The 20,382-nt window shown below is 41.9% G+C and overlaps 1 protein-coding gene across 3 annotated transcripts in view; it reads left to right on the forward strand.

Moving 5' to 3' along the window:
• PLCB1 (phospholipase C beta 1) overlaps positions 1 to 20,382 on the forward strand; it is a 455,429-nt gene that overhangs the window by 331,050 nt on the left and 103,997 nt on the right. For all 3 annotated transcript variants that reach the window (XM_081856862.1, XM_081856861.1, XM_081856863.1), the window contains 5 exons: positions 5,787 to 5,944; positions 13,295 to 13,377; positions 15,432 to 15,516; positions 16,446 to 16,623; positions 19,396 to 19,466. In XM_081856862.1, coding sequence (XP_081712988.1) covers positions 5,787 to 5,944; positions 13,295 to 13,377; positions 15,432 to 15,516; positions 16,446 to 16,623; positions 19,396 to 19,466 — 575 coding nt within the window. The remainder of the gene's footprint in view (positions 1 to 5,786; positions 5,945 to 13,294; positions 13,378 to 15,431; positions 15,517 to 16,445; positions 16,624 to 19,395; positions 19,467 to 20,382) is intronic.

Below are 20,382 nucleotides of genomic sequence, written 5' to 3' on the forward strand. Positions count from 1 at the left end.
CCATGCCACACGTCTCATGCCAGAAGTCCTGTTACGTTCTCTCTGCATGAGGTTCATATACTGGAGGTGTGCTGATTTTTGTGCCTTGTCATAGGCATGTGAGCAAATTGAAGGGAAAACAGGATATGACAGAAGTGTGCAATTCTTCTTTGCTTCCCATGGCTCCACTCCCATTTCCATTCCATCAGCGTGTCTGTCATGGCAGTGGTGTTTCGGCATTCTACCCATGAAGCCGGGGTTCCAACAAGTGCTACAGCCCCCTAACTGGTGGGTCCTAGTTATGAGACTGCACCCTGAGTTATATTTTAAGCAAAGCAAATGCTTAAGAAACAACATTGCACCGCAAAGAGGAACACACACATATCATGGATCTATTCATAATTATTGTGACTTTAGTGTTTAGTAAAACAACAATTTTGCAGCACATAAGTGCTGATTATTTATTTAGACCTTATAGCTCTGTCTTTCCCTTTAGGGGGAAGTGTAACATTTATAATCCAATGTTGCCATCCATCAAGGGAAGAAAAAAAGTAATTTCAAAGCATTCTATCCTAAACTTGAAGAAATGTCATTTTAGTGGCAAAAATTATATTTTTTTTGTGGGTTTGGAGAAATATATATATATATCTCCCCTCCAGCTTTTAATCTGGAGCTCAGTTTTCCAATAGAGTTCTTCTAGCTATCAGCTTAGTTTATTACGGTTGTCACAGTGAAGAACTGACTGCAGCACCTCATTGTACCATGCCAAAAGCTAAGGAACAATGATCATTTATCCGCAATGATGAACAAGGCCCACTTTCCTAAGCTTTCACAAACACACGCAAACACATGCCATGCCTTTAAAAGCAAAACATGGCATCTGCATCATGACAGAGTGCATACCCTCTGCTTGTAGATCTCCACGTTTTCTTCACACAGCTGATTTCATACCACATAACCAGCCTGATGCCCTTCTGATGTTTTGGAACACAAATCTCATCATCCCTGACCGTTGCCCATCCTGGTTGGCACTGATGGGAGTTGTCTTCCAACAATAACTGGAGGGCACCAAGTTGGTGAATGCTGATGCAACATCAACATGTGCAGCAGCATGATGCTATTCCAATACTTCATACCCAATTACTCTTCATTCCTTTCTTTGCTTCCTCTGTAAAACATGACATTGGCCCTGAGAACTGTTGTGTTACAGCCATCCTGGGACTAATTTTATGAATTGTTTCTTTTCACTTTTCTTTGGCCAACTGGTCTTGAATAGTCAGCTAATATTCTGTAGATTTTGTTGATTAATTTCTTGTTGTTTGAGTCTATTTGTCAAATACAGTATTTTCTGGAGGAAGGCCACATTTAATGATTTCTGTAAGGCGTCTTGAATTATGACAGTGGTTCTCAAACTTTTTCCCTCTGGGCCACACTTTCAGCATAAAAATTTCCTTGTGCCACACCAATTTTTTATTGATAAGAAATACATGGGGGGGTGACTGCTAGCAGTGCTTGATTTATATCATAGATTACAACTACTTTATAATATGCTCATGGAACATCCAGAAATTTTAAAACAATGCAGCTGCATAGGAACATGAATAATTCCCAAAATATAATTATAAATGAGCCTCTTACATCTGTACCTTATATATGTATAGAAACTCAATGAGAGGTGTGAACTTTCTTTTGCCATGTAATCTCATTTATATTCGATCTAATCTGAGACAAAGAAACTCATTTCCTCATCAACGCAAAGAAGCCTTTTTCTCTTCTGATCTTTCACATTTGTTGAGAGTTGAGAATCCCTGTTCACAACAATATGTCATGGAGAACTGTAGAAGAATAGCAGTCAGGATAGCTTAGTTGGTAGAGCATGATACAGTTAATCTCCGGGTTGTGGGTTCAAGCCCCATGTTGGGTGAAAGATTCCTGAATTGTGTGGGTTGGACTTGAGGGCCCTTGGGGTCCTTTCCAACTCTACAATTCTATGATTCATTGAGCCAATGCTCTTGAAAAGTTTCTGGTTGTATCAAATATATATACCAGGCATCCCCAACCTTTGGCCCTCCAGATGTTTTGGCCTACAACTCCCATGATCCCTAGCTAACAGGACCAGTGGTCAGGGATGATGGGAAATGTAGTCCAAAACATCTGGAGGGCCAAAGGTTGGGGATGCCTGAAAAAAACTTATACCATACCATACCATACCATACCATACCATACCATACCATTCCATACTATATAGTGGTACCTCGGGTTACAGATGCTTCAGGTTACAGACTCCACAAACCCAGAAATAGTACCTCGGGTTAAGAACTTTACTTCAGGATGAGAACAGAAATTGTGTGGCAGTGGCGCGGTGGCAGCGGGAGGCCCCATTAGCTAAAGTGGTACCTCAGGTTAAGAACAGTTTCAGGTTAAGAATGGACCTCCAGAATGAATTAAGTTCTTAACCCAAGGTACCACTGTACTGAAATGTTTAAATCTTTCTTTGATTGTCCTTAAATTATCCCACCACACTTGATATTTTCTTTAGTCATCCCTAAAGAAGTGTTTGTTGACAGTTGCACCTGGAACATTGTGTTCATTTCACCAAGCTGTTTCCTCCTCTCTGAGCTCCACGTCTCAACCTCCTTCGTTTCTCAATTAATCCATGGCAGAGTTAGTTAGGGAAGGAACCTGTGTTGAATTCAGTCTGACTCATCAAACCATGTTTGAAACACTTAATTGAGCAATCTCCTCTGTTGTGTTTCTTGGGAAAGGACTGGTCATCCAAAGCCACTCAAATTTGCTGTGCTGTTTTGCATCCAGGATGAGTACATCTAGCTGAGAGGCTGGGAATTAAATGCTGATAGAAGCTGGTGACTTTTTCACCCTTTCTGATAATTCTTCCAAAGAGGTTTCGAGGAGTTCAGCACAGAATAGAGGCCAAGAATATTATCTTTTGCCATGAATCTTTCATGCGGCGATCTACAAAAGGCCTGTGGAGGTCAAGGACCTCAGAAATCCAAAACATCTGCAGTAATAAATGTGGCAATGTGTGAAGTAATTTTTTGAAAAGCTTGAAATTGAGTTGTGAAGTAGCCTCTCTTTGAATCCTTGGCCACTAAAGCATCATGCAGAATTATCCCAGTTCATAACTCTTTAAAGGAGCCGCACTGGACATTCATGTATCATCAAGAAGGAGGAAAGACTGCACCAAAAAAGAGGTCACATATTTTCATGACATTTGTATATGGACAGTCTACATGCTTGAGATGGCGATTGGGTGGGGGGGGGTGATGTCGTGCATGTGATGTCCCAACATTGTTCGTGTGAGCATTGTACCTCTCTTCCTAAGATGGGCAGAAGCTTCTTGGGATTTTTTTTTCTCACCAGGCCTCTGACAGGATGCTAGAGCCCTGACACCTCCTTCCCAAACCTGGGCAGGCTTTGGGAAGGTGGCAGAAAGGGTTCTTGGACCCCTTTGGAACATTGTGCCTGGAGGCACCAGGCTTTCATACTTTAATACCCTAATTTGCAAGGAACATTTAGGGGACTAGTCTAGTCCCCTAGTCCACTGACCACTGCTTTGGAGTGAAGGAGGAGCAAATTTTGCTTATATTCTTGTGGCCTAGTGCTAAAGCTTAAGAGTCTGAACTTTGGGCTGCTGCTCAACTGATGCCTCCTCCCTCCTGTTGAATGTCTATACAAAATAAAAATAGGTGACAGTGTTTATGTGGGGAAACCCTAAAGACAAGGAATTCTAAACATGCCAAAGCTTTGTGACTTTCTAGAATCTGATAGACAAGCTTAAGCAAAAAGCCCTGTCTTAAATGGCTTCTACCAATTTATTTTCACACAGCTTAAGCATTTAACAGATTGGTGTGTGTTTTTTAATCTCTTACCCAAGGTTTCGGTGTTAAACCCCCAGGAGTGTAAGGAAAGTTTGTATCAGTGAAGGCTTAACAAGTAGTAATTGGGTGTCTTATTTCCCATCAAATGTGAATCATGCAGATTCCCTTTGGATTCTCATGTGTTGTTTTGTGTGTGTGTGTGTGTGTGTGTGTGTGTGTGTGTGTTCTGTTCCCTCCAAAATCATGCAAGCAAAACATTATAATTATTACTTGTTTAAGAAATATAACAGAATATTAAAAAGGAAGGAAGGAAGCAAAGCAGAGTGAATAACCATTGTTTAGGACAGGGGAAAAGCAACAATTAATCAGTTAGTTAACCTAATTCAGCTAACCAGCTTAATTGGGTGGTTGATCACATTGCTATCCTAAAGCATGGGTCGCTTGAAAAGCAAAGCAGAAAATAATGGATGAGAATCACAAAGTTGAAAAGGCTCTCAAAAGTAATCTAGTCTCACGAATGCAGGAAATCCACTACTACATCATCCATGATAGAAGGCCATCCTGTTTCAAGCTTATTGATCTATGATTGGATATTGAGTGGTATTTAACTAACCAAATGTGTGAGTGGAAAAATGTCCACTTATTTTTTTAAAAAGACTCCCTACCCTCTTCTTGCCTCACACAATATGACCCAGGCTGTCCCCAAATCTGTTTGGGAGGAAACCCCAGAACAAATTGAGGGGGCAGATGGTTGGAAGGAGAAGAAAGTGTCCCATTGCACAAACGGAAGTCATCCCACTCTCGAAAGGCACTGTGAAGTACTACTTTGAATGCAACCCTTTGGATTTAATTTTAAGCTTTTCACAATAAAATATACTCTAAACTTTTTTTAAACCCACCCTACCTAAAGTGAGCCTTTCTCACTGACCAGTAAGAGAGTTGAGCACATAACTAAGTCACTCTCACGAAAATCAATGAAAGTGTTTCACTTGGGTTGGATTGGGGCCCATTGAGTGTCAGTGTTTCATTATAAACCAGTTAAGTACAGAATGTCACATTAAATTCTGGGAGTTGTGAAAACATGGAACTGCCAGTGCCGATCAGTTGGCACAACAAAGCTCTAAGGTGGTGTCAACTGTACAAGAGACTGCAAACTTTTTGTTGTTTTTACTGTACTAAATTATAATACGTTTTTTGACAGAAGAGCCGTTTCTGCCACAAGTGCATTTTGATGGCATCATTCAGAACACATTTACAAGAGTTAGATTTCTTAAAGACAATTAATAGTAACACGAGAATCTAAGCTGCTGCCTCAGTGTGATTACAATATGATAATTAAAAACACAATTAGAAATACATTTGAAACAAGACTAAAACCCTAAAAAGTGGACACTGAGCAGTACAGTGTACAGTTCTCTCATCCTCTTTGTTTATATTTCATGGTTCTCACAAGAAATACCACAACTGGCAAAGGTATTTCTTAGCATTTTAGAAATACAGAAACATTTGAAACCAATGGGAATCTGAACTGTTGTGCATGTGATATTCCCTCTTATTTTCTAGGTCTACCACCACACACATCAATGCAATATTCTTTAGGTAGAAATCATGCACACCAGAGGTGGCTAACCTATGGTCCTCCAGAGGTTGTTTGAACTACAACTCTTGCCATTTCTGACCATTGTCCATGCCTGGGGAGTTGGAGTCCAATAATATCTGATAGGCTACAGCTTAGCCATCTCTGATTTACAGTGCTGAATATGAAGGAAAAATCAGAACCATTCAGAATTGACTAATTGGACATGATCTTCATTACATTTTATGCCTCTTAAATGTATTTGTCCATTTGTTTGTCACCACTGGGGGAAACGGATGATGTAAGCTTTCATTATGGTTAAATTATGTGCATTTAGTCCATAAGCCCATAATGGGTCCCCTTGTTTCATGCTCCTCGTTATGTCTTTGCAGCTGGACAGCTGGCCGGTAACTCTTCCGTAGAGATGTATCGCCAAGTGCTATTGTCTGGCTGTCGCTGCGTCGAGCTGGACTGCTGGAAAGGCCGAACAGCTGAAGAAGAGCCCGTTATTACACATGGATTCACCATGACAACTGAGATATCCTTTAAGGTACGTTGTGCAGTGTCGCTGATATTATTGTGCAAGGGCCAGTTTGCAACATACACTTAGCTTATTTTGGGCTAAGGGAGGAAGGGAAATGTGGTAAGGCACTTGTCGTGGGCATCTTGGAGACTCGTGCCGTAAGTCTTCACTGAAGCTTTTGTTTCAATTCTCATCTGGGAGACTAGAGCAACCTTGTCGAGCGTAGCGTACGTTTCTGCGCCGAAGCCTAGCAATGAGGTCTTTGGTGCGATGCAGAGCTTTCAAATGAAGAGAAACTGTAAATGGAGAGACAGTAGCCATCTGCACATTCAAAAGCATCAGGTAGAGTGAGTGCACATTCACTGGACTTACTCAAGCATCCCTTGGTGTGCTGGGCACAGCTCCTCAGCTGGCGCTGTGGTCTAAACCACTGAGCCTCTTGGGCTTGCCAGTCAAAAGGTCAGTGGTTCAAATCCCTGCAATGGAGTGAGATCCTATTTCTCTGTCCCAGCTCCTGCCAACCTTGCAGTTTGAAAGCATGCCAGTGCAAGTAGATAAATAGGTACCGCTGTGGCGGGAAGGTAAACAGCGTTTCCATGCACTCTGGTTTCCGTCACTGTGTTCTGTTGCACCAGAAGTGGTTTAGTCCTGCTAGCCACATGACCCGGAAAGCTGTCTGTGGACAAATGCCAGCTCCCTTGGCCTGAAAGCGAGATCAGCGCTGCATCCCCAAAGTCGCCTTTGACTGGACTTATAACCATCCAGGGGTCCTTTACCTTTACCCTCAACCTTCCTACCTCCCAACTCAACATGAGAAGGATGGCATTGGAGCAGGCACAAATGAGGACATTGAGGGCAGGGCTGCCACACAAGTACCTGCTCCCTCTGTATACCTTATGCTCAACACATTTTTTCAATTCTCGAAGACTGCTACTGATGCTGCATTTAGCTATAAGGAAATGGACAGCAGTAGAGCCTCAAATGGATCTATGAGCTGAATGCAAGATATATTATCTTCTAATGTCAACAAGGATCTGTGCTGGATAACATATTGACTAGCATCCAAGGAACAAAGGTGAAATAGTTAACACTTAATCTGGGGACATTATGGTAGTGGATTGAAAATTACTGTTCTTTTTAAGTAAAACATTAAATGGACAGACTGGAGGCACTTTTGTTGCATGATAGGGAAACTATGATGATGCTATGGTCTCATTACAAAATCTAAATAAGTCTCTCCACCATGATTGTCTACTGTTAACTGCAGTGCCGGATTTATGTATAAGCTAAACAAGCCATAGCTTAGGGCCCCACTCTCTTGGGGGGCCCCAAAAAAATTAAAGGGAAAAAACCTGGAAGTACATTTCCAAAATATAAGATAAAAAACAAATAAAATAAAACTTACATACAGCAACAGTGTTTTGTGTTGTGTAGGCTCCTACTTGTTATGTGCAAATGGCTTTAGATACCTATTAGGTCCATAAATTAACATATAGCATATATTCAACACAAAAAACAGCGACAATTTGTTGTTGAAAAAGGACAGCTGGCCATATAAAGGGCCCCATTAGCTTCAGTAGTTTAGGGCCTCATCAAATCTAAATCCAGCCCTGGTTATACTATGGAATATGTGCTTACTTGTGTACTATTTCAATCCTTTCAAGCTTTTTATAAAATTATCTGAAGAACTGAAACAATGTGATAGAGACAGTTACAAGAAATGTATAGCTAACTACCCCTCAGTTCATATTATCTATACCCTTCTGACTTCCCTTTGCGGTAATGTCAGCTGATCTTCTTTCATGAAAGTTACTGCACTATTCGTCAGTAGTTATTTGTCCATCAAGAAACAATGGTTGTTTGGTTCATATACCTTTTCAGACAGTTTAATGGCTGGTATTTTATAGTTTGCTCCTTCGTTATACTGTACTTCCAAGATTTACACAACAGTCCTTTGAGGAATTAATGAAAATCCCATATGGAAAAACAAACAAACAACCCTAGACTGTGGAAATAACCTTAAAATACGTTAAAGGTTTAGGGATTATGTGGAGTTGGAATAGAATGGAGTATCTTGTGAGCTGTAGGATATAGTATGAAAGCAAACACCCTAAGTGTCATGAAAATGCTTCCCACGCACTTTCTATATCCTTAAAACAAATACCTCAAGCCTTGCTGAGGTGTTTGCATCTATCTGATGTTTGTGGAGGAAGGAGCGCAGTCACAAATGCCAGCTCTGCCTCAAACAGCCCAAACTGGCTACAGCCTCAAACCTTCAGGCATTAAGAAGAAGGTCTGGAGGGCAAATCTTCTCCTGTTCAGCTGAGTGTATTTAGACTCCTCCACACAGGCAGGAACCCTGTGTGACTGGGATAATTCTCACTGAGGATTCTGAGTGTGGACAGTTAAACTTGGAAAGATTCTTCTGCTCCACATGCGAAGTTAGGGTTGGAGCAGGTGAGGACGAAGATGTTGGGACTGTGCCCATCATGGCAGCAGCAGGACTGGTCCCTCATATTCCTGTTTATCCCTTCATACATTAAGCAGAGCCCTCCTGGACCAGACCAAAGGCTCATTTAGTCCAGCATCTTATTCCACACAAGAAGGGTACCCATAGATGAAATATTTTTAGTTACAATTCTTTTTATTCTTTTTATTTTTATTATTTCTTGAATTTATCTACCACCCTATACCCAGGGGTCTCAGGGCGATTCACTGAATAAAATCAAGATATAAAACCATAAAATACATAATAAAAATAAAACAACCCAATAGCACCCACAACAACAACAAAGACACATTTTAAAAGGGCATAGGATGTAAATCAGATCAACCAAAGGCTTGGTTAAAAATGATTATTTTGCCTGGTACATAAAGGTGTATAATGAAGGCAAACTTCCCTGGGGAGAGCATTCCACAGATGGGGAGAGATGAGAAGGCCCGTTCTCATGTTGCCACCCTCCGGACCTCTTGAGGAGGAGGCACACCAAGAAGGGCCTCAGAAGATGATCTCAGGGTCCGGGTAGATTCATATGGAAAGAGGCGGTCCTTGAGGTATTGCAGTCCTGATCTGTTTAAGGCTTTGGAGGTCAAAACCAGCACTTTGAATTGGGCCCGGAAACTAATTGGTAGCCAGTTGGTCCAGGATCAGTGTAATATGCTCAATCAGTCTTGCTCTGGTGAGCAACCTGGCTGCTGAATTCTGCACTAGCTGAAGTTTCCGAACCATCTTCAGAGGTAGCCCTATGTATAATGCATTGCAGTAATCTAACCTTGTTACAGGCAGTTGGAGTCCCGGCTTGGTACATTGGGACTGGGGTAGAGGTCAGGAAGCAGGGGTCAGCAGTCCAGGGGTCAGGAAGCCAAGAGTCCAAGAGTCAGGATACCCGGAGTCAAGAAGCCGAAGCACAGCTAGGTGTGTAGCATGTTCCTGTGGCAAAGAAACAGAGGGAAATGCTGGTCTTATATACCTCTCCCGGCCCTTGCCACCAGGTGCTATGAGTCTTCTGTCAAGCCTCACCTATGCCGCCACGCCTTGCCCTTCCAGGCCAAACTCAGGAAGGCCACAGTCCTGCGAGGCCCTACCAGTCACAGGGCCTGACTCCTGCATGCACTCCTGACAGTTACTGTTTTCCGTGAATGCTTTCAAAGTTCTGGACTCTGTGTATATATAATGCCTATATCATCAGAATGTGATATCCCCAGATGTTGCTAGACTACAGCCCCCTTCAACCATCTGACCATTGACCATGCTGATGGGTGGTGAAGTTTAGGAACATCTGGACAACATCTGGATGACTACAGGCTCCCCACGTCCATTTTATTGCTACGTGCCCTGTTATTTATGTGCTGAAGGTTTGCAGGATATAAGGATTGTAAAGAAAAATAAAATCTATTATTGGGGCATTTGTCTCCTCGTGATATCTTTGGTCTCAGGTTTTTATTTATTGATTCAGTTTCATAATTTAATTTAGCAATCCAAGACTTTTAAAATGTGTTTGTGTCATAGAGCTTCTGAGAGAGACTAATGTTAAAGTGTCTGGCACATTATACATCATCATAAAATCAGATGTTTTGAACACCAGTTTGAGGCCTCACCTCTCTCATTGTTATTGGTTATCTTGGGGGGGGGGCTGAGAATGGCCTATTTCTCTGCAATCTGTGAAGATCGTCAGGATATTGTGACTAAATTAGTTACACTTCTGATTACACTAGCATGAACACCAGTTTAAAAATATTGTTGTCACTTTGCTGTTCAGTTTGACAACACACTCTTGTTGAGAAATAACATATCCTGTGTGTGAATGAATTTTGAATTCTCAGTAGCTGATGGGTGCAAAGTCATTAAACCAGCACATACTTGGACCATGGCTGTCCTCCATCTAACAGGCATTCTCTTAGCCTGTCAGTTCCCCCTGCCTCCAACAAATAGATTTGACATGTTCGGAGGCACAAAAGTAAATTGATCTTACTGTGCTGCAATTTGACTCCCCTAATTCTTTCTTTATGCCACAACTGAGTAAATATGGGAGGCTGAGATCTAAAGCACCGTGAATTCATTTCCAAACTTCATTGTAACATACAACGGTTTTACCAAGATGGGTGTAATTTGTATTGCCAGGTCAGCTCCCCCCCCCCCATCAAAATATGATTTTTGTGTAAAAAGGTAAAGGGACCCCTGACCATTAGGTCCAGTCGTGGCTGACTCTGGGGTTGCAGCGCTCATCTCGCTTTATTGACCGAGGGAGCCGGCGTACAGCTTCCGGGTCATGTGGCCAGCATGACTAAGCTGCTTCTGGCGAACCAGAGCAGCACACGGAAACACTGTTTACCTTCCTGCCAGAGTGGTACCTATTTATCTACTTGCACTTTGACGTGCTTTTGAACTGCTAGGTTGGCAGGAGCAGGGACCGAGCAACGGGAGCTCGCCCTGTCGTGGGGATTCGAACAGCCAACCTTCTGATCGGCAAGTCCTAGGCTCTGTGGTTTAACCCACAGCGTCACCCGTGTCCCTTGATTTTTGTGTAGCTTGACCTTTTTCTTCCCTTTCCTGATGGACACACATTCATAGCAATATATTTTCAGGCAATGATGCCTCAGATGCAAACATAGCTCTCAACCTTTCAATTTTCTTGCAAGGAATCCTATTCGGAATAAGGGAATTTCCATTAAAAAATGGGAAACGTTGACAGCTATGGATGCAAACCTTGGTTATGCCACGAGAACCTTGCCTGAGAGATACTCATCTTGAAACATGTCTCATATGGATTTGCTCCTGTCCTGCATTTGAAATTGTTAGCTTTTGGGCAAAGCCATAAGCCCTATTTGGCTATTCAGTTCCCCCAGGAGGGAAACTGGTGAAATACTCTACCACATCCCTGTGCCTTTCCCCGTCACACATTGGAGGATGAAAGCAGGGCCGGATTTAGGTTTGATGAGGCCCTTAGCTACTGAAGGTAATGGGTCTCTTTATATGTCCAGTTGCCCTTTGTCAACAACAAATTGTCGCTGTTTTTGTGTTGAATATATGCTACATGTTAATTTACGGACCTAACAGGTATCCAAAACCATTTGCACATAACAAAATATGTATTTTCTCAAAGTAATTGTTGAACTGAAATACAATTAAGAAGAAGTATGTTAATAGTTTGAAAGTATGTCAAAGTGCAAGTAGATAAATAGGTACCGCTCCGGCGGGAAGGTAAATGGTGTTTCCATGCGCTGCTCTGGTTCGCCAGAAGCGGCTTAGTCATGCTGGCCGCATGACCCGGAAGCCAGTAAAGCGAGATGAGCGCCGCAACCCCAGAGTCGGCCATGACTGGACCTAATGGTCAGGGGTCCCTTTACCTTTTATGTTAATAGTGAAATACAAGGGGACCTGCCTCTTGTACTTGCGTACATGGGTAAACACCAAGCTCCAGATGTTCCCCTTCTCTTCTTTGGCAATCACTCAAAGCCAAGTAAGATTGTCTTCCATAAACACAGTTTTAACAGTGAATCCGTAAGTGGCTATGGAGGCCAATTCTGGATCCACACATCCTTCCACAGTGGGGACATAGGTTTCCGGGCAGGAGTTGATCACGGTGAGAGTTTGCCAAGCGTGCCTTCCTCTTAGCATGTTTTTCCCTTTCGTCCTGAGTTCGAGCGTCTTCAAAACCCATGACACCTTTGGTAAAGGCTGTTCTCCAATTGGAGCGCTTGCAGGGCAGTATTTCCCAGTTGTTGGTGTTCATACAGTGGTACCTCGGGTTGCATGCACTTCAGGTTACATATGCTTCAGGTTACACACTCCGCTAGCCCAGAAATAGTGCTTCAGGTTAAGAACTTTGCTTCAGGATAAGTACAGAAATCGGGCTCTAGCGGTGCGGCGGCAGCAGGAGGCCCCATTAGCTAAAGTGGTGCTTCAGGTTAAGAACAGTTTCATCTTAAGAATGGACCTCCGGAATGAATTAAGTACTTAACCCGAGGTACTACTGTACTACATTTTTTTTACTGTACTACTGTACCACTGTACTACATTTGAGAAAGTCTTTGAACACCTTTTGTTGACCACCAGCATTACACTTACCATTTTTAAGTTCCCTTCTAATGCACAAGAGAGGCAGTGGCAGATGCAGGAACATGTTAGGGAGAACACAACCAGTGACCACCATCCCCACTCTCCATCATGTGAGTCTAATCGCCTAGGGAATCAAATGGGACTATAGCGATAGACCAGTTTGGCATAACCAAGATAGCCTAAACCCATATCCTTCTGAAGTGTTAGATAAACTTCTAACTTCTGTTAGATAAATAGATGCTAACCCCAGTCAGCTTTTAGGCAACTTTTAGGAAATATTCCAAATGCTCACCCTTATTTGACTCCCTGCAATAGCCGCTCTCTGTCACATCTAAGGGTTTCCCCACATCAAAAACAAGCCTGAAATGTGTTAAGCTAAATAACAGAGTTTTGTGGAAAGAAAGCCTGTAAAAATAAAAGGCTGTCAGGCAATATGTGACTATTTTAATTCTGCAAAAAGGCATAGCTTTAGGCATACAGTTGGGCCCTACAAAGACAGAATCTTTCATGCAGGCTGTTGTTTGTTCTCCCTCAAGCAGCAGATGTAATAGTGGAAGGGAGAGATTCTGAAGACGATAAAGTAAATCAAGCTTAGAATAACTTAATTGCTAGTGGGGCTTCCTCAACTCTTTTAAAGTTTTTTAGAACATGAGAAAGCAAGGCTATGTGCCCGAGAAGTTATCAAACTGCTTATGTTTGTGTGTTAAATCATTGTGTTTTTTTTATAAAAAAAAAATACGGAAAGAGAAATGTGTTCTTTAAAAATAAGAAATCCTCATTGCCTGTTCTTCTTCCTTCTTCCCTGCCATCTCCCATAGGAAGTAATAGAAGCTATTGCGGAATGTGCATTTAAGACGTCTCCTTTCCCGATCCTTCTCTCTTTTGAAAATCATGTGGATTCGTAAGTAGCCAAAATATTTCCGTAAGCAATATTGCGAAATAAATATTAGCCTGCGTAGGTCTCATTGATGCTGCTGAATGATTGAAGTTTGTGGTGAAGAAACACTGGCATTCCAAAATGTGGTGAAAGTGGTTTGGATATGAGTTTGCTTCATTCCATATTTCTTTGCAGAGAATGTGTGCCAAAACCACTTTTCAGCATGCTTGAAGAGCATCTTTTTGGGCCAAGGGCCCTGTTGCCAGTCAACTACCCCTCCAAGGACCAAATGCCAGTGGGGACCATAGCCAGTGTATATATACACACAGACACTGCACATAAAACACAGATACACATGGACTACATACGTGTACCCTGATCCCATATGCACACCCTCCAACATTCCTCAGATGAACATAGGGTTAGATTTGCAGTCTTTGTCCATATAGGTTAGCTCTAGCGACTTAGGCACACACAAAATCAGCAAACATGTCAGGGGAGGAGAGCAACAGTGGCAATTTTAAATCAGCGACTATACAATATGCATATTGCAAAGCAATTTATGTATTTATTTTTGCATGATATCTGCACGTTTAAAAGAAAGCACTCATAGCAGGTGTATGTGCCTCGATGGGGGTCAAACAGGTAGACAGAAGGAAATCCACTTGACAGCCCATTTTCAAACAGATTTCTGGAAACCTTGCCTTTTAAAGAGCAGGCAGACAACTTTATCTCAGATCATAGCCCCGTGGTGCTTAGTGCTAAGATTGAGGATAAAAGATGTCTCCGCCTGCTCCATAGAGGAGATCTCTAAAAAGCAGACAGCAACTCTACCCTTCCAATCATATTGGAAGATAAAGATCCGGGGTCTCTCAGGCCACTTCCTGTGGCTTGGTGGGACCATGAATTAGCCAACAGTTAGAATATATGAACAGGTTTCTCCTAAGTAGCAGACATGTTTGAAAAATCACCATTGTTGTTGAAATGCCAGAATCAAGAAATGTACAAACATAGAACAAGGCTAGTGGCACTATATATCAGTCTTTCGCCAAAACTTTTGGATGAAATGTATGAGCAAAACTTATTGGAAAGCAGATATAATTCTTATTTTCTGCTCTTTTATGGAAACCTGTAATAAAAGGGCCTGGAGACAAAAAGCCAGCCAGATCATTGGTGGTTCTGGTACCCCTTCTAGGGCTTAGAAATAATACCTCATCTGCTGAAATTAATTTGAGATGAGTTCAGTGTCTAATAAAACAATTTCTCACCCACAAGCTCAAACCATAATTGAAACTGCTTCCTCCAGGAGCTTTTCTGATGGTACAGAGATTCAGAGTGTTATTTGCTTTGCAGATGGACTCTGAACATTTGCTCTCAGCCAAAAATTACATTTAATGTGCAACCCTCAGTACACACACAATAGTGTTGGGCAAGCTTTTGCCATTAAAAATGCATGTACATTTAAATTATATTTCCAGTTTGCATCGAGTTTCTCAATGAGTACAAGGATATTTCAGTTAATATTGCTCATAATCCCAACAACTGTTGCAAAGCACCCAAGCAGCCTCAGGGCACAGGGAAAAGAAGGTGGCAAGAACTGGGAAATTTGGAGGAAAACTTCAACATTTATTCTATGCCTGCTTTCTAGTCTTGACCCTGAGCAGCAATGTGAAACCGAGAAAACTCTGAAACCTAAGGCAGGAACCACAAACCTACATACAGGAGTAGAATAAAGATATTTATGTTTAACAGCGTGCAAATGTGACATTCATTTTCTGCATTTTCTTAAGCACGTATTAGTTGCCTGTATGTGAGGCAGGTTCAGCTTTTTCAGTTTACCACTGCAGATGTCTGAGAACATTCATTGTATTTTTAATGTAAAAGTGTATGTGAAAAGAACTGTCGCAAGAGTCGGAATAATCGTGTAATGACTCCATATCAGTGAGAATAATTTAGGAGGATAGGTTCAAAAAAATTATGCCTCTTCCTCTTGTTAAAGGATATTAAATTTTCCATTACTGGCACTTCCAATGCTATGAATAACCCTCATTTAATTCCCTGTTTTCTTCCCTTTTCAGCCCAAAGCAACAGGCAAAAATGGCAGAATATTGCAGATTAATATTTGGTGATGCCCTGTTGATGGAGCCACTGGAAAAATACCCAGTAAGTTGGTCCTCTTTGGTAAAAGAAGAAGAAGTAGCAGTAAAAATATAAAGTATTGATTTACAATTTTGAATTTTCAATTGCTTTTCATATAGCACCTCTAAATAGACTCTTCTTTATTTTGCACATTATAGTTGGTGTGGTCAGGTGCTTTATCACAGATTGTACATTGTAAGATGTTTGGCAAGGGTGCCCAAGTGTAGTTTTAAAAGAGTCACCACAACATGTGTCTAGCTTTGTACCATATAAAGTCAAGAGAATCATAGCATCAGCAAGTGCATTACTTGCACTATTGTGAAAGAAATTAATCACATGATTGCAGAGTCCACTCTGACAACAACAACAACAACAACAATTTATTATTTATATCCCGCCCATCTGAAGGAATGCATTGGCCACTGCTGCTGCCGCAGTGGCAGTGATGGCTGTGGCATGCTTTTCAGTGGCTGCATCTTCTGCTTCCTTGGCAGGCCCTGCCCCCTTACCACCTCCGCAGTGGCCTCTTGCATAGCTGTCAACTTTCCCCTTTTCTTGCGAGGAATCCTATTTAGAATAAGGGAATTTCCCTTTAAAAAAAGAAAACATTGACAGCTATGGCCTCTTGGCAGATAGGAGGCACTGCTGATCTCTTCCCATATGGTGGGGAAATGGTGGGGGCTGCCCTCTGTGGTCTCCTGGGGTCTGCATCCAGCTGCCATGATTCAGAGCGGGTTTGTCCCCCCTCCCCAAGGCAGCCTTTTATTCCCACTTCAACCATAGGGTAAGGTTGATTTGATTTCCTTCTCTCCACCCCCCACCCCCTGTTCTTCTTTCCTGGGGAGGGCGACGCCATTTTGTGGTTGGCCTCAGGTGCCCAAATGTCTCCCAACGTGCGGAAATTGTGCTTTAAAGAGACACAGCTTTACTGCCAGTTTCGTTTCCTTTCTCAGCTTGAACGTGGCGTTCCTCTTCCAAGCCCGGCAGACCTGATGTACAAAATTCTGGTGAAGAATAAAAAGAAGTCCCAGAAGTCTGCAGATGGGAGTGGAAGGAAAAAACTGTCTGAACAAGCTTCGAATGCGTGTAGCGATGCTTCCAGCGGGTTTGAGCCCTCTTCTCCTGGAGCCGGTAAACAAACACTTTCCCTGCAATATATTGTTTTTAAAAGGCGGGGGAACACATGTTACAAAACTACTACCACTTTTAAACACACATAGGCACAAATATCCTCTGCATAATGCAAATGCAAGCCACTGGTTCTGATACTCATAGCTATTCCCAACTTCTTCAAAAAACATATGGTACACTTTGTTGGACAGGGATGCCCAGATTTTGTATTGTAGAAAGCTACTTTATTTTCCATAAAGTGGTCTGGTGGACGGATCCGAAGGCCTTTTCAAATGGTCACCTTAATAAAGGAGGTGCCGTTTATGGCTTGACTCCTAATGCTCACATGCAAAATTTAATCATTTACATATTGCACATGTTACACAGAAAATCAAAGGGGGACCAGCATGTATTAGGAGATCTCTATGTTGTCACTCTAAAAGACTTTTTTTTAAAAATCCTTGCAAGTGAAACTCTTGACAAACTTTGAATATGCCTCAGGATATTCAGAATATGCCTCAGGGGCAGAATTATTCCACAGCAGGCCAGCTGAGCACCTCTAATGGAGGGAATCAATACAGGCAAATCCTCACTATTGCTACTTCAATATTGCTCAACCTCAACCTTTGTGCCAAGTGAGGCAAAGCTTGTGATTCTTGCCTGCTTTCTGCCACTGTGTCCAGGTCCCTGCAGTCCGTTTCCATGACAGCAGCATCTTTCTTTTTATGTCAAACCATAACCAATTTTTTTCTTCATTCTTCACTTGTTAGCATCCATTCAGAAGCTTGTGCTGTCTTTTAGCATCAACACCAGGACACCATTCCTGAAGTCTGTTGGAGCAAAGCCTCATTTCTCCACGTGTGTACCCCAAGAAGGATAGCCTCATTATTTCAGGGCATAATATAGGACTTGAAGCTTTGGACTAATAACTCCTTTTCTCTCACACATAGCACAGCCCTTCAACAGGAGAATTCCAACAGTCTTGCGCGCGCGCACACACACACACACACACACACAGAAGTAAAGTGTGGCTGGGGGAGAAAGTGTCCTTTCAAAATTAGCTGCTAATTGATAAATGATGTTATCACAAATATTTCCATGCTATCTTCTTCTTCTGGAGAGCCAGTGTGGTGTTGTGTTTAAGAGCGGTAGTCTCGTAATCTGGAGAACCGGGTTCCCGTCTCCACTCCTCCACATGCGGTTGCTGGGTGACCTTGGGCTAGTCACGCTTCTTTGAAGTCTCTCAGCCCCACTCACCTCACAGAGTGTTTGTTGTGGGGGAGGAAGGGAAGGGAAAGGAGGATGTTAGCTGCTTTGAGACTCCTTTGGATAGTGATAAAGCGGGATATCAAATCCAAACTACTACTACTACTACTCTTCTTCTTCTTCTTCTTCTTCTTCTTCTTCTTCTTCTTCTTCTTCTTCTTCTTCTTCTTCTTTGGTGATCACTCGTAGCCGAGTAAGATTGTCTTCTATAAACACGGTTTTAACAATGAGTCCGTAAGTGACTGTGGAGGCCAATTCTGGATCCACACGTCCTTCCACAGTGGGGACATTGGTACGTTTCTTCTGGTCCCTACTTCATCCCAGCTGAGAAATAGCTCCTTTGTTCCATAGAAGGATAAGTAGCTGATGACAACATGGCATCCATTCAGCAATGTTGCTTGAGTAACAGAACTTTGAGAAGTGTTCGTCCTTTTTTCTTCTCTTAAAGAACAGTTCCTTAAAACTTTGCACCACTTTGCTCAGCTTAGCTACAAAAGAGGCTATTCAGGAGGAGCAGAGAGCACACGTTTGCCCAGATCGGGGTCTAGCTGAGAGTCAGAAATGAATGACTCTGCAGGTTCTACACATAAGCTCATTCTCTGTGCTGTTTCACTGCTAAAACAATAGCCCCACCTCTGAGCACGAAACAAAGCCCTCAAGAACTGAGGAAGTGAAGGGAGGGATAAGACTCAAGTCTGAAATGAGAAAAAGTAGGAGAAATTGTCTTTGGAGGGGCTCGTATTCTCTCCCCCCCCAATAATATATATTGAATATCATACAAACACATTATTTCAATAAAACAAAAATAAGAAAAATAATAGTAAAATAATAGTAAAATAAAATAAAATAAAATAAAACAAACCTAACAAATAATAACCAAAAATACAACCACATACCCATATACAATAAAGAAATTAATTAATTATTTAAACTTCCAACTTCATAAACATTTTACTTGACTTCCTCTAATCTCTTCCATCTGAATTTATTTGGAACTGTAGCAGTTTTCCAATATCATTATTTTTTTAAAAAAACAATATTCCAATTTTAATCAAATTTCTTAACTTTTCTTATCATACTATTTCTCATTTATTTGTTTAATCCTAATTTAATCCTAGGCCTATTTAGTTCTTTCAAATGATTACTAATCTTTAATATTACAATATTTATTCAAATAATCTTTAAATTTCTTCCAATCTTTTTGAAAGCCACCAAAAAGTAACCAAAGTTTAACTGTGAAAATGGGGAATGGGAGTTTTGGCACTCCGTAACTTCTAAGTATGGCAAAATATCATAATGATGTTACTGTTTGTTCATTAATGTGTGGGAGGGATAATGGCTCCTTTCGCCACAGAGGAATGCTTTGAAAGCCAAAACACTAGACCAAGATACCATCTTGAGCCTATGGTACTGTAGTTGCATTTGGATGAAGCAAAGGGACTCTGGTAACAACAGCAGCTTAAAGGTGTGACTATTGGGAGGCGGTTGACTGCACTGAGTTTCCTTTCTTCAAATAAAATGTTGCAGGGGAAGCAGAGATCGAGAGTGACGATGACGACGATGACGATGATGACTGCAAAAAATCATCAATGGATGAAGTAAGTGATGAATCATTTTTGAAGTCCTGATGTGACTTTGAAAGCATGTTTACATGTTTGTCCACATGACACAGTCTTGCACTGCCATCTTGTGGATAGTGAGGGCCAAGACGCTGCCACAGAACCAGATATTTGCCACTGGACCATTGAGCTTATCTGAAGAGACCCACGTTTTAGAGCTGGCCTTATTTCGGGAATATGGGATCCTAGGTTGCACTCTGGTTCCATGCTTTGAACTTCATGTCTGCATCAAAAGTTTTCTCTCCTGCTGAGGTTTTCGGGGGCCTTGAGCTAAAATTATGTGGCTTTTGAGATGTCAGTATCACAGTTCAGGTGCAAAAATGATAGTGACCAAATTGCACAGGACATCTTCCCGTCCCCTTCCCCAGCCTCTGTTTATTTCTCTGTGTATGTGTTTTGCAGCCATTGTTTTCTCTGCTGCCTCTGTTGCTTGGTGTAGTGGTTAAGAGCAGTAGACACATAATCTGGTGAACCGGGTTCGCTTCCCTGCTCCTCCACATGCAGCTGCTGGGTGACCTTGGGCTAGTCACACTTCTCTTAAGTCTCTCGGCCCCACTCACCTCACAGAGTGTTTGTTGTGGGGGAGGAAGGGAAAGGAGAATGTTAGCCGCTTTGAGACTCCTTTGGGTAGTGATAAAGCGGGATATCAAATCCAAACTACTACTACTACTACTACTCCTCCTCCTCCTCCTCCTCCTCCTCTTCTTCTTCTTCTTCTTCTTCTTCTTCTCTGTCCTTTCTTAAGAGAGCCTAACCAATCAGGATCGTGCAGCAAATAGGATAATGTCATGACACTCTCTATGCCATCTAGAAAGATTTGGATGACCTCACTGAGAGCAAATAAAAAATGTAACATTTTATTATTCATGGGGAATAAGGGCAGTGTTGTTGCTTT

Source organism: Podarcis erhardii, assembly GCF_964252035.2.
Source record: "Podarcis erhardii genome assembly, chromosome: 3".
Taxonomy (NCBI): Eukaryota; Metazoa; Chordata; class Lepidosauria; order Squamata; family Lacertidae; genus Podarcis; species Podarcis erhardii.